The following is a 15,119-nucleotide window of genomic DNA, read 5'->3' as shown; positions in this document are numbered from 1 at the left end:
ACCTGAAAGGTCTCCAATGACACCATGGCCCAGATGATCCGACATCCAGAATGGTTTCAAGGCAACTGGCTCATAGGTTCACCCTAATGGACTACTCCATAATCCTAAAATTTTCTTTGTGTCCCCATAAGATACAGCGCCCCCCTCCAGCAGGAGGTAGTAAGAGAAACTACGCCCAAATTCCCAGCTGGCTTTGGAGATGGAATTGGCTCACTCCTTCTCTAAACCCAGACATATTGCTAAAAGAAAAGGTTAAGAGATTCTTGTGTCCCAAATCAGAAGAGCCCTCTGGTGTGGGACAGAAAAAAAAAACAATATTTTTCTTTAAAGCAGTTTGATTATAAATGTGATCTCTTTCTAAAGAAGAAAAGGGGATATGATATAGATATAATAGGATGAAAGGGTAGATTAAGGAAGGAACTTACTTCTAAAGAGCAACAACTTGTTTAAAATGTTTTACATTGGTTTAGATTTTAGTCTATTGATACAAACTTAAAGTTAATTTTGTTATACTATGTATATATTTCTACTCGTGTTTAAGGTATTATGTTTATATAGCTCATTTAAAATTGTAATGGATAATTAAAAATAGATTAATAACTGGTCATCTATGATAATCATACTCATAGCCATGTTAGTTAAGTCTTCTAGGTATACACAGAGATAATTCAGATAGACAGGTACTCTTCAAACACTTCAAAGGTCTACAGAATATGGCATTTAAAATATTTTTAAAATTTAGACTTTCTGGACAGTGAGACATGTCTGCTCCTGGAACACCGATTTACTTCAGAGAGGAGAATGGGCATTCAAGACACGTCATATCTTATCTTCACCTTTGCAAAAATAGCCATTTGGGCAAGAAACTGTTCTTGTCTGGACTGCTTGATCAACTAGACATGCAGGACCCATAGAAAGGTGACCACTAAACTTTGTTTGACAAAATGGTCCTTCAGGTTCCTGCTTTGCAGAGGAAACTGCCAGACATTCTACAGGACACTGAGAGAAGTGACCAAGAGACTCTAGCCCTGTGGGCTGAAGACAAATGCCCCAATTTTACAAAGGAACATTAGGTGACTGTCCAGGCTGCCAGCTGTCTCTGTCTACTCTTGCAAGACTCCCGAAAAATGCTTGCATCCTTCTCCCGGTTCTCGGGTAATATTATATCCTTCTGAGGTCTTTGATGTGGTTGAAGACTAGATAGTTATAATTTCCTCAGTTATGATAAAAGATAAGTTAGATATAAAACCTTAGACTCACAAATATAAGATAGATAGGATATCTTTTTTAATATTTAACTGTAATTCTTGCTTGATAATTGTTTTGTTATATGCAATTGTACTATGTAAAAGTTAAAACCTTCCTTAAAAAAAAAAAAGAAAAGGGGAAGTGCTGTGGATATCGCTCTGTGTAAACAAAGTTCTGATTGGCCAGTGGCCAGGCAGGAAGTATAGGCGGGACAAGAGAGAAGAGAATTCTGGGAAGTAGAAGGCTGGGGAGACACCGCCAGCCGCCGCCATGAGAAGCAGCATGTAAAGACACTGGTAAGCCGCAAGCCATGTGGCAAAGTATAGACTAATAGAAATGGGTTAATTTAAGATAGAAAAAGTAGATAACAAGAAGCCTGCCACGGCCATACAGTTTGTAAACAATGTAAGTCTCTGTGTGCTTTCTTGGTTGGGTCTGAGCGACTGTGGGACTGGCGGGTAAGAGAGATTTGTCCTGACTGTGGGCCAGGCAGAAAAACTCTAACTACAGGACGTGAAAGAGCTGCTGTGGGCCATGAGGACAGAAGGACAGAGGTAGACAAATGAGGTACATAGCAAGCTACATGATAGCTCAGTCGGTAGAGCATGGGACTCTTAATCCCAGGGTCATGGGTTCGGGCCCCACATTGGGCGCCAGATATTGGTGAAATTATTAAGGCCACTCCACGTAGTTAAAAGGGAGGTTTATTTTGTGGCGTAACTTACAATTGAAGGGATAGGTTGCAGGGTCTGGCAAAGGTATGACGCAGTCTAGTGGTGTTCTCTGGAGAACTCTGCTCAGTCTACCTCCAGCGTCCAGGGTCCCAGAACCAACAGAAACCTCTCCTCTCGATCCTGGGTCTTCAGCTTCCTCCCTCAGCCCTGCCTTGTGAGCGTGACCATTACCAAAGCCTCAATGGGGGTTGGAACTTCCAGGCCAAGGCTGGGATGGCTACCCACTACAACATGGCTTGTACCAGCCCAACAGGTCTGTGCAAATAACCTCAACCTGTTGGAAACCTCACTCTCTGGGACACAGCCAACACGCACTCCTAGTTTAACCCAAAGCATGCAGAAATCCAACTGTACTCAGAAATCACTTTAAACTGCCATTCTGGCCCAGCCTACAGGTATAGGTCTATGGTCCTCACTACTCATGAGGATGAGACAGGAGGGCCTCAAGTTCACAGTATGGCTGGGCTATAAAAGGGGTTAAAGGGCAGCCTGGGCAACTTAACAAGACACTAAAGTTTTTTTTTAAACTATGTATTATTCAAGTGTGTTGGGCGTACATATGTATGGAGGTCAGAGAACAACTTTGTGGAGTCTGCTCTCTTCTTCCGTCATGTAGGTTCCAGGGAAATGAGCTCAGGTCCCCAGGCTTGTGCAGCAAATGTCTTTACCCAATGAGCCATCCTGCCTGTCCAATAAAAGGCTTTTGTTTGTTTGTTAAGGGAGGGCTAGGGATATAATATAGTAGCACAATGTTTACCTAGCATGCATGCGACTCTAGGATCATCCCCAGTCCAAAAAACAAAACAAGATTTAAAACAACAACAAAACTACCATGACTGTAACATCAACCAAGTATGTGTGTATGTGTGTGTGTGTGTGTGTGTGTGTGTGTGTGTGTGTACAAAGAATTGAACCTAGGACTCTACCATACACGCTATATCCCCAGCCTAATGTTCAATCTCTGCTCAAACTAGAAAAACTTTCCCTTATCATGAATCCAAAGCAAAAATGAGAAAGAACTTACCCACACACATTTTAGACAAATAGCATTTTTAAACCAAGATATAATTTACAAGACTACAAAATCCACCTCTTAGAAGTATACACTTCAGTGATTCTACTCAGTATAGTTACAAAGTTGTACAGTCAGCATTACTATTTACATTAGAACATTTTCATCCCTTGAAAAGGAAACCTTGTACTCATTAACAGTCACTCCCCTGCCTCTACAGGCTTGTGTCCTGGACATTTCATGCCAAAGGCGTCACATTATCTGTTGATGTTTTGTGTCTGCCTTCTTTTTACATAGTGTGTATTTATGGTTCATCCAGGTTGGACATGCCACCAATAATTCATGTTTTTGGTATGAACACATACACTTTGTTACCTATGAAGGGCATTTTAAAAAGTATGTTTGTCTGCTTATGTTAATTGGTACAGAATTATTCAAGATTTGACTCAAGGTACAACGTATTATTTGCACGCTGATCTTTTGGCCTCTAATACTGATTACCAACATTTTACATAGTTCAATTTATAAATCATATTATAGCTAGATATGGTGGTATATGTTTGTAGGCTCAGTGTTTTGGAAGGCTGACGCAAAGGATTGGTTAAACCCATGATGGGGAGACCAGCCTGGAAAATATGGGGATACTCCTCCACTTAAAAAAAAATCATAAAGCAAAACTTCATAGATAAAATATTAAATATTATATGTAATACATAATATTATATATAACATTATTATATATAATAATAAAATACAACACATTTTCATTTTGCTGTGTGTCTTGTAAAAACTTAAGTAAAGTACTTCTTGGCTTTATCTAGTATCTGACTCTAAAAGCTGTCCCTTCCCTCCTATCTTTCTAGATCATCACTGCAGCTTTGACCCCTGTCTAGAAGTGCCCAGTCCAGGAAACACAACTAATTCAAGCTGGATCTATTAGCTCCTTACTAGGAAGACAGAAATAAGATTCTGCTCCTAACTAGCCGTTCTCATCCTGGCTGGGAGAGCTACATCAGGAGACTAACTGCTACTGTCACTGGCACACAAAGCAGAAAACCAGTCTGCAGGGAGAGAATGGTTCAGACCGCACACAGAGAAGAGCAGCCCTAAGTGATGGAGCACCAACTTCCGAGTACACTTACATTGCTTCAGCTCCTGACTCTGGCCATTCCTACGGCCCAGCTACATTCCTGTCTTTGGGCTTTATGGACTACTCTACTTCTAAGAAGTCCCTCTTGATGGTTATGTGAGGAGGTTTCCATGATCTCCAGCCAGCAGCCCTGATACTATCAGCTACCCAACAAGACTAAAGGCTCCTTATCTTTTCTTTTCTGTAGAGTGACACCCGGGCCTTGTGTATGCTAGGTGAGTGAAGTGCCACAGAGCCCCTCCCCAGGCTGTAAGTTAGTTTCTTTTTAGAAGGACTCAATTTTCACAATATTCATTAACCAATTAAATTAATACCTGTAGAATAATTTGGAAATTTATCCATTTAAAAATACTCAATATGGGGCTGGAGAGGTGGCTCAGAGGTTAAGAGCACTGACTGCTCTTCTAGCAACCACATGGTGGCTCACCACCATCTATAATGAGATCTGGCGCCCTCTTCTGTACACATAATAAATAAATAAATCTTTTAAAAAAATACTCAATATGTTTTTGGATAACTAGGCAGAGTAAAGTTAATTTTTCTGTCAATCATACTAAAATCCCTTACCACTAGGCTGGCAACATAGTTCAGTGTTAAGAGTATTAGCCTGGTATGTGGAAGGTCCTGGGTTCAACGCCCAATAGCTCCTAGACACATACACAAAAAGACCAATATCAAGTACCATCAACTCAATGTGTCCATTCTGCAGAAATAAATACATTTCTTCAGAAAGTAGATTACTTTGAGTTTTGTTTCATTTTCTTATCATATCACTACATAAACATTTGGGCTTACTTAGTAAATGTTTTTATAATATTTTATATATATATATATTCTTTTATATATTCCTAAGAAGATTTGAAATTTCTTGGGAACAACTAACTTCAACTTCCTTTTTAAGCCAATTCCCAAAAGGCCCCACTAAAGAACACTGGTCAGCACACAGGTAAATGAGAGGCTAATGTGGTGATATTTTATTTGTATGTTAATAAAGTTTGCCTGGAGATCAGAGGACACAGCGAGCCATAAACAAAAGTCAGGCAGTGGTAGCACAGGCCCTTATTCTGATCACATGGCAGGCAGGGTCTCTGTGTGTTGAAGGACACACTAGGAAATAGCCAGGTGTGGTGACACACTCCTTTAGTCCCAGTACCAACCATAGAGACCTGGAGGTCTGTACAGACAAGCAATGACAAGGAAGTGAGGTAGCTGGGCTAAGAGCCAATGGGAAGGCAGAAGAACAGCAAGGCAGTAAAGGGGCAGTTTAGACAGGAAGAAGCTCTCTTGCTGGGGCAGCTATGGTGGCATGGTGGGCTAAGGTTAGCTGGTGGCTATCACTACTGCTCTGATCTCTACGGCTCTCACCTCTGTATTTGGCTGTGTTTCTTAACAAGACTTTTTAGAAATTCGTCTACAGGCTACTTATCTAGATTAGTTTTCTCATCCTGTTAAGGGGATACACTGTAATTAACCAATCCGCACACATCTAATGATTACACAAAGTTGCTGTGCAGGTGATGGAACCTTTCTTAAGCACTGCACAGAAGAGTGTCTTGGCAGGCAGCCACCATGGACCTCTGCAATATCCATCTGCTTGTCTTCAGGAGTCATAGCTTCGTTACACATAGTCCTTTTGATTGTCTTTCTCTCTTAGGGGTGGGTGGCTGAAAGACTTTTCCATTTGGGGGCACAGCTTTTTCCTAAAACTAAATCCAGGATTTGTCACGCACTAATTTTTTTAGGGAGATTGACAAAGATAAAGCAAAACTTTTTAAATTAATTTCTCTCTTTTTTTTTTTCTCGAGACAGGGTTTCTCTGTGTAGTTTTGGTGCCTTTCCTGAAACTCACTCTGTAGCCTAGGCTGGCCTCAAACTCACAGAGATCCGCCTGCCTCCGAGTGCAGGGATTAAAGGTGTGCGCCATCACCGCCCAGCCTTAAATTAATTTCTTAAATCCCTATTAAAAATTCAACAGAGATAAACAGGGCAATCATCCTTCAAAGTCTCTGGAATGAATTCTGTAATACACTGTTTAATTTACTTACCTTCACTAAGACATACTTAAATTTTTAAAATTATATTTCTATATTACAAAATCTGCAAGGAAATCCCCTTAAAATCACTGATTGTTCCAACCCTGAGTAACCCCTCCTACATCCAGCATGGAGGCAGTTTCTGATGGCCCTGATCTCAGATGTGCTTCTCTGTAGCTGAGGGGACTGTGTGTGACAAAGTGACAAGTGCTACTTACTTCTTTCTTCCCCGCTTCAGGAAACCCCCGCTCTAAGCTTAAAAAACAATTCACACTAGAATCTGTTGTGGAATAGGATAGTAGCTTAACTATGTAAAGATATGTTACATTTGTTTGTGTTGCAGAATAATTGTTTAACTATGTAAAGATGTGTTGCTGTTTCACCGTGCCTGTCTAAGGCACCTGATTGGTCTAATAAAAACCTGAACAGCCAATAGCTAAGCAGAGGAAGGACAGGCGTGGTTGGCAGGCAGAGAGAAAAGGGGAGCCAGCCAGACACACAGGAAGCAGGAAAGCAGGATGGACAGTATGAGATGAGGTAAATGAGCCTCGAGACAGCACATAGAGTAACAGAAATGGGTTAATTTAAGTTTTTTTTAAAAAAAAGCTAGCTAGAAACAAGCCTAAGCTAAGGTTGAGCATTCATAATTAGTAAGTCTCTGTGTCATGATTTAGGGGCTGGCAGTCCAAGAAAGCCTGCTAAAAGAATCTACTGGTTTTTGAGGACTCAAACTATTTGGGCAGGAAGAAACTAGGAATTGGCTTTAGCCTAATTCTTTTCCAAATCACAAAGGTGGACAAGGTGATAAAAGACCAATCCACAGGCTAAGCTGGTAAATGCAACACAGCTGGAATAGGTGCTCGGGGGATACTCAAGTCACCACAGCACTCCCAACGAGTCCTAAGAGTGGAGAGTGCTTACTTTCTAACAGAAAAAAAGCAGAAACAAAAGCTACAACTTTCTGCTTTTAAAAGTGAGGGTGAGAACTGGAGATCTTAAACATTAGTCCCTAGTTCAGGTTTTAAATTGCCACTGAGACACAAATGTTCTGTTGGGTTTGCCCTGGAGAATGAGGGAAATAAAACAGAGCATCGTATCTTCTATACCACCCAAAAGTTTTTCATTACAACTATGTAGCTTTTGATTTTGTATGACCCTAAATAACCTCAGCCACTTTCCACTACCAAAATCTGTAGAACACAGGACAGAAGAACAGGCACACAATGCTGATCAAATTGGTCTAACAGGGCCAACCCAAATCCTTCCTAGACCTATGTCTGACACAGATGCTCAGAAAAACAGACCCCTCCCACCATGTAAAGGATGTCTACAATAGAAGAGCCGAGGAGAAAGAGCTCTAATATCAAGCCACTGGTTCTCAATCCTGAGCTGGTTCCTTAAATCTTGTAAATTGACCTTTTATCTTTTTAAAACGCTATTTTACTAACTTATTTTTATGAGTATTTTTCTAGATGTATTCCTGGTGCCCTTGGGGGTCAAAAGACAGCGCCGGACTCCCTGGAACTAGAATTACAGACAGCTGTGATCCACCATGCAGGTGCTGGGATCAAACCCAAGTCTTCTGGGAGAGCAGCCAGGGCTCTTAATCGCTGGACCATCCCTTTAGGCCATAACTTTGTATCTTTATCAGCTTCAGACTGGAAAACTTCTTTACTCTTACAATTCTTTGATTTTTTTTTTCTGTCAGACATAACTCAAAAATCCAATTATACTAGAACCCGAACTACATTGATCAGCAAAGAGGACCAAGATAAGCACAGAACCACCAGCCTCACTGAGAATCTCTACTGTCCTTCCAAGTCTTTGTTAATTATTTTAAATTTGGAATACTTCTGGACAGGTTCTGCTGTGTCTCCTATCTATCACTAATACGCTATGTCCACTGACACTCACCATTCCCGTTATAACAATCCCTGTTATATGGGCCCTGAAAGTATGAGTCTGTCAACACTTCACTAGGGCATTCCTAGAATTTCTCAAAATCTTAACATAGGCTTGCATCATTTGATTTCCTATAAAAACTGGATAGACAATATATTCCAAGCAATATATTAAGTAGAATTTTAATTTTTTTAGAATTTCAAAGACAGTTGAGGCTTTGATTTCATAAAGCAACATTTCCAAATTTAAAGCAAATCCAACAAGGATAAGGCAATTTCAATATATTTTGGCACGGCCATATCTGATGGGAACAGCAGAAGTCATAAAGCCAGCACAGCTGCTTGACAAAGATCCAGCCGCAGCCGCACGATGACCGCTGTGCTACCTGTGGTTATCATCTCCACCTGTTGCACACTTGGGGGACTTTTAATATTTCTATTATTCGTGGATGTTGGATTGATGAGAAATTTCTTATGAATCATTTATGCCTTCTCCCAGGAGTATTACGTCTAAGCCTCCCCAGTAAAATCCTAAATATATTACCCCTCCAGCTTTTACAGAGATATCCTTATCTACCTGAAGATCTTCCTCACACCTTGGAGGTTGTGACACATAAAGAAGAAGCCAGAGGTCTCTTCATGAGGCTATGAGACATTCTTGAAACATCTGTCCCTGTACTTACTCAAGAACAAGATATTCCAAACAAAGTAAACTCAAAAAGGTCAACAAGATTCAGTGGGCTAGAGGAGTTGATCACAGTTCAGATTGCAAGCCTCCTCCCACTATACACTCAGGCAATTACATGGCATATACAGCAACAAAGTTAGATTAGCTGAAGTTACCTCTGCCCTACACAGCGACTTATATTGATGAGCAAAGTATGGAATGGAAAGATGATTTTAAAAAAATGAGATTTCAGAACCTCCCTTTCTTAGAAAAGTTAGCACATGCAGAGCCACTGTGGTATCATATGACCAAGGAACAACAGAATGCCAGAATTAGACATATAGACAAATTCTATAAAGATATAAAATGTAAACATTGTATTAAGCCAGAATTTAAATAATAACTGCAGCTGCTTTGGCCTGAGTGTTTTTCCTGGGCACTCTACCATTAAGAGTTAATAATACACTGCTTGGGACATGGCAACATGCACAGGCTGGCTTAAAGATTTTGTTTTGTCTAGTGTCCTTGTAGTCACAAAAGCTACTGGCCTAAAAACAGTCTGTCATATGCCTCTAGATTCTTAAAAATTGGGTTGTAGGGTTAATGAGTAAAAAATGAAAATGATAACTCCTGTTTATTAATGATGTCAAACTTGAGGGAAAATGATTGGAAAGGATAACTGTTCTGTCATAGTTTATTAATGATAACTAAAAGATGAGCAAAAGGAAGTGAAACACATGTCCAAAGACAAAAATTATATGATCTATGTTTTGGAACAACACGAATCTATCCCTTCTTACTAAATTCTGTATAAATAAAGAAGCACCCTAGCTGCTAATCAGTCATGAAAGATTCTCACCACCACCATGACCTGGCTCACTTCCTTCCCTCACCAACTCCTTCCACCCTCTGCTGGGCCTGTCTACCACCAAAGATGGCTCCCAGCAATATTTTATCACAACAGCATGTTTTCTATTTTATAACATTTAAAATTAGTGACAAAAATCTCAAACATACCTCCAGTAAGGCTCCTGTTTGGAAGAATTTCAAAGGCTTTTCTATTGAGTAATAAAGACTGTGATAGCTACCCTTAGCCAGGTATGCTCTCACAAACCCAACCGCTATCACCAGCCACCTAGTAAGAAAGAGAAAGTACAATTAGGAGAGAGAACAAAAAGTAAGTTGGACTTACATTAATAAAAAGATATAGTAAAAGAACAGCTTGTTTAAAAATAATAATAATAATAATAATAATAATAATAATAATAATAACACCTAGATTTACCAAATGCTATGGTGTGACTCTAACAGTGGTTCTCAACCTGTGGGTTGTGACACCTTTTGGGGGTCAAACAACCCATTCACAGAGGTCATCTAAGACCACTGGAAAACACAGGTATAATATATACATTATAATTAATAACAGTAACAAATTACAGTTATGAAGTAGCAACAAAATAATTTTATGGTTGTGGGGTCACCACTTGAGGAGCTGTATTAAAGGGTCGCAGCATTGGGAAGGTTGAGACCATTGTTCTAATGCCACTACCCCGCCCACACCTACATGAAGGGCATAGTCCCCAGAGTGACACTATTGGGAGGTGGTGGAACCTTTAAGACATGAGACCTAGTGAGAAGTCTTCAAGTCACTGGGGACATGCCCTCAAAGAGGACTCTGAGATACCAACCCTCTTTCTCTCTCTCTTTCTCTCTCTTTTTGTGGACTGGTTATGAGGTAAACAGTTTTTTTCCTGATTTGTCACTAGACTGAACAACAAGGAGGTCCTTCAGCTATATAGGACAAAACTTCCAGAACTGTGCACCAAAAAAACCTTCCTCATTTGCAAGTGGATTATTCCAAGTGTGGTACAAAAGTGACGGGCACACTGACTATAGCTCACAAAGGCCGAGTTCCAGCACAAGTAAGTGTTACCCCCCTACAGCATCCTGTTAAAATAAAATTGTACAGTGGCACCTCACTCGTCTGGAACTTGGCTCTTCGGTACACGTGTCTGCTGAGAACAATACAAACCGAGTAAGCTAATGTGGTCTATGTGCAGGTAAATCAGATCCTAGAAAGTCTAAGGGGAACAAAGGGTTCAATTTTAATTGTTTGTGCTGTTAAAGTGTCTCTAATAATATTAAGACTGGAAAAATATTTTAAACTTTTCTTACAAGTGTCTCAGTGGGGCATGTCCATCTTTCTTATCGAAATTACATATGAAATATGAATAAAAAGTTGGCTTTGAAAAAGAACAGTTTTAAATTTCCCAAAACCAAATGAGAAGAGAGATCAATAGGCTTATTGATTAGAAAAACATGAAACAAGAATGTGCAGGATCATACAGTTGTGAACATTACCTTTCTGCTCTACTTTCCTTCTCAAAAATAAATATTAGGCCCTGGGATTCCCTGTTAGATCCCATAATGAAGCAAATGGAACTCAGTTATTAAGGCACATCACAGAGAGAGCAGTTGATTTAACTAAATTTACAACCAGGCAATGGGATATGTGCGCTATACCCACAAACTATCATAGAAAGACATTAAATAAGAGTTTATAAATTAATGCTCAAGTTTATTATCAGTTCATCAGAGCATATCGTCCCTCTCAGAAATCCAGCTTCTCTTTCTGGCTTAAGATATCACTCCTCTCACCCTTATTTCATGCTCACCACCCAGAAAAAGACGACTGTTCCTTCTTCCTCAGAGAACTCTGAGTTGCCTCTGCAATTCAATGCTTCTACCAACACCTTTGCTAGTACAGGAATTTTACATATGAGGATATAGAGATCCCTAAATGTTCTCCTAAAAAATCGATCTGGGGCTATTTGTGTGAAAGACAATTTGTATCTGCAATAGTTTTCACTGACCTGAGTTTAGATCCAGGGACTCTGAGAACTTGTATGATCTTATGCAAGTTACTTCTTAAGCCTAGGTTTCTTTCTTTCTTTCTTTTTTTTTTTTGAGACAGGGTTTTTCTGTGTAGCTCTGGTTGTCCTTGAACTCAGAACTAACATGCCCAGCCTGAGCCTATGTTTCAACACCTGTTACTTCTAATACTAGCAATAAGCCTACCATCCTTCCAGCCTATTTCTTCATTACAAATCTACATACTAACTATAAATCTATAGCATTTGTGTAGGTTTATACTAGCATGTGCTAATATCAGCATCTGAAGGATATACAAAATTAGCTGACTCAAGTAAGGTGATCTGGGTGGAGCACTGTATGCATGTCTTTGTGTATGTTTTAAAGTTTGAACTCTATAAAATAATTAAAACTGGATTTTCAATATACATTCCTTAATTTTTTTTTTCTGTATATTTGAAAGCTTTACCTTAAAAAAACAATAGCTGGAGAAAAAGGCTACAGTGCTAGGGATGTAGCTTAAGTAGAGTGCATGCAAGTGTTAAGGCCCTAGGTTCAGTTCCAGGACCAGTAAATAAACAAAGGAATGAATGCTAGGGAGTCAAGAGCGGCGGCACAGGTCCCTAATTGTAGCAGTCAGCAGACTGAGGCAGGAGGATCACAAGTTCTGGGCCAGGCAAAACTACGTAATGAGCTCTAGTCTGAAAAAAACAAGAAAGAAAGAGAAAGGGGAACGGGAAAAAAGGAAAGTAAGAAAACGTGTTTCACAGCTTAGAACTTTCCTAACAAATTATATTGTGATTCACCTCCCCCAAACCACCGGATTGCGAAACAGGATTCACCTAGCCCAATTCGACTGGGAAAAAAAAAAAAAAAAAACCAGAGGCCCAGAGAAAGCAGCGGATTTATTCGAAGTCACACAGCAACTTGTGTAAGAACTACAACTCTGCTATCAAGGGACAGACTGAACAGAGGTAAAAACCGTCTTGGAGGGTCGATTCTCCCCCAACCCCACCTCGCCCCAGTCCTCGCTACCAAGTCCAAATCCCGCCTGTCGCCCAGCTCCGACTCGGGTGGCCGGCCACAAACTTTGAACGCGTTCCCACTCCCGCGGAGAGGAAAGCTCTGCCCGGGATTTTGAAAACGACCGCTGAAATGAATGGTCTCCGTAGCCAGCGCTCGTGACCGTCCGCCCGTCCGCCCGTCCGCCCGCCCGGGCTGGCCTGGGCTCCGCTCCCCTCCGCCCTTCCCCGCACCTGTGGCCAGCCCACCCGCCCCGCCGAGGAGGCCCCGGGCCGGGCAGCGCCGGGCCAGCCTTCCTCCCCGCGCTCCGCCGAGCCCGCACCGCGGCCACCCGGGCTGCGGCTTGCCCAGCCTCGGCCGCGCCGGCTGCACGGCGCCCGGCCGCAGAGGCTCGCTCCCCGCCTCCCCGTGCCTGCCCCAGGCTCACCCGGCCGTCATCACCACATTGTAGATGACCAGGTACGCCGTGGCCACAGGCCCGGGGCCCTTCTTCTTCCGCGGGCCGCTGCCTTCGCCAGCCCCGGCTCGGCCGCCACCGCCGCCCGCGTTCCCCTTGGTCGCTGCAGTCGCCGCCACTGCCGCCATGTCAAGCGCCCGCAGCCCGCTCTCCTCGGCTAGTGCACACACCGCAGCCCCGACTGGGTACTGCGAGGGGGCGGAGGGAGGGACGGAGGAGAGGCGGGGCCGCGGCACGGGGCGGAGCCGGGACAGCGCCCACGGGCGCCGCCATCTTGGATGAGGGCAAAGACGCTCCAGGCGCTCCCGGCCTCTGCGCTGGTCTGGGTCGCCGCCGCCATCTTGGTTGGGGGGAGGGAGGGTCCATTCCTTCCCCACTTCCGGCACGCGGCCCGTCTCGGCGTCCAGCCCCAAGTTTGATTAGGTTAATGGGAACCTGGGGCCTCACATGTCAGGCCTGTTCTTCCACCTAGGGGGATGACTTGGGTCTGGCCATTCTGTGTCTTATAACCATCTTTTCCTGCGGGATCCAAATGATACGTCCGAGTGCCTGTTTCTCCTAGCCTCTCCCAGGGGCCATGTCTTCACCCCTGTACACAACTGCCCAAGCAGCTTGTCGTTGTAGATGAGGGCGATTGATGTCAGTTAAGCTTCCCATCCTGTCAAGAAACAGCATTTTTGCAGCACTCGTCTTTTTCTTCAAACTGTAGCCAAGTTAGGGAACCAGCCTTCAACAGTTTCTTCCTTGTCTTTTGATTTTTAATTAACCTGCACTGTTCTATAGAGACTCCCAACAGTTGTTGAGAGTTGGGCAGTTTCTCTCCATTCATGGGCCTGATTTTTGTGAAGGAAGAGGTGGTTCAATGCTTAGTTGATGGCCATAGGTAGTGTAAAGTGGTGTTTGTACCTACAGGGAAATCCTCCTACCGAGTTAAAACAGAAACAACTTCTGGAAGCTGCTTTTATCTGCTGACCCCACTCACTACTTTTTCTAGGAGTTTCTTCATAAAAGTACCTTGCTGTCACTGTTCATGAAACCAGGCATCTCCGTAAATAAGTTACTATTTATGTAATGCAATAAAAATAAGTATTGATTCCATTAAGTATTTATGGAGCATCTACAAGGTTGTATTGGAGTTTATCACACTAACAGAAAGAGACAAAAGTCTTCAATCTCCTAGAGATTACACATAAGGAGCCAGACATGAATAAATATGCATTAGTTGGTGAAAAGTGTTATCAATTAGAAAATTATTACAATAGCCCAGGTCATGATGATAGTGATTTAGGCCAGTGTGATGATAATTGAAGTGTTGAATGCTGAATTCTCAGAATATATTATAGAGTTCATAAAATGTTTAGATAGAGCATTAGATTTTAATGGAAGGCAAGAGAGACATTGGGACATCTTGGAAGAACAAGTTGTAAAGAAAGAAGTTATTTTGAAGGTAGAAGCCATGAGTTATATATTCAGTTTGAAATCCTTTTTAGAAGTCCAAGTGGAGATATTGAATAAACAGTTAAATTTAGGCCCTGAGGTTCAGGAAGACTGGAAGGCTAGAGAGAGAGATTTGAGAGCATCCAGATGATTATAAGATTTAAAATCACGAAGCCCCCAAAAACTGAGAGGTAGAAACTGAGCAATTGTTGAATGTTCATCCCTTACTGCCCTCCACGATGGTATAGACATCCTATGGCCTTGTTTTTTCTGACTTCCTTAAAGAACAAGTCAGAGAGGAGGGAGCAGGTTTGGTTTTCAGCAAACACATGGTGGTTCACAACCATTTCTAACTCTAGTTTCAGGGGATCCATTGCCCTCATCTGACCTCTGAAAGTACCAAGCACACACCTGGAACATACACATACGTGCAGGCAAAATACTCCTAAAATAAATAAATCCTAAAACAAAAACAGCAGTAACAAAAACAAATAGGAAGATCAAAATTGCAACAAAATCTTTTCCCCCTTTCTCATAAAGGAATAAACTATTTTGCAAAATAATCATTCACCTAAAAGCTTCTCTC

The 15,119-nt window shown here is 41.8% G+C and overlaps 1 protein-coding gene across 1 annotated transcript in view; it reads right to left on the bottom strand.

Moving 5' to 3' along the window:
• The window catches only part of Hacd2 (3-hydroxyacyl-CoA dehydratase 2), a 103,198-nt gene extending 89,891 nt beyond the window's left edge, over window positions 1–13,307 (bottom strand). Inside the window, exons 1-2 of the mRNA XM_036204006.1 lie at window positions 13,067–13,307; window positions 9,763–9,880 (exon numbers count right to left, since the gene is read on the bottom strand). Of these exons, the coding sequence (XP_036059899.1) occupies window positions 9,763–9,880; window positions 13,067–13,224 (276 nt within the window). The 5' untranslated portion in view covers window positions 13,225–13,307. The remainder of the gene's footprint in view (window positions 1–9,762; window positions 9,881–13,066) is intronic.
• Window positions 13,308–15,119: the final 1,812 nt, after the last annotated feature.

This window comes from Onychomys torridus, chromosome 12 (genome assembly GCF_903995425.1).
Source record: "Onychomys torridus chromosome 12, mOncTor1.1, whole genome shotgun sequence".
NCBI classification, from domain to species: Eukaryota; Metazoa; Chordata; class Mammalia; order Rodentia; family Cricetidae; genus Onychomys; species Onychomys torridus.
Note: the sequence above shows the minus strand (reverse complement) of the source record. Positions and strands in the feature narration are given on the sequence as shown.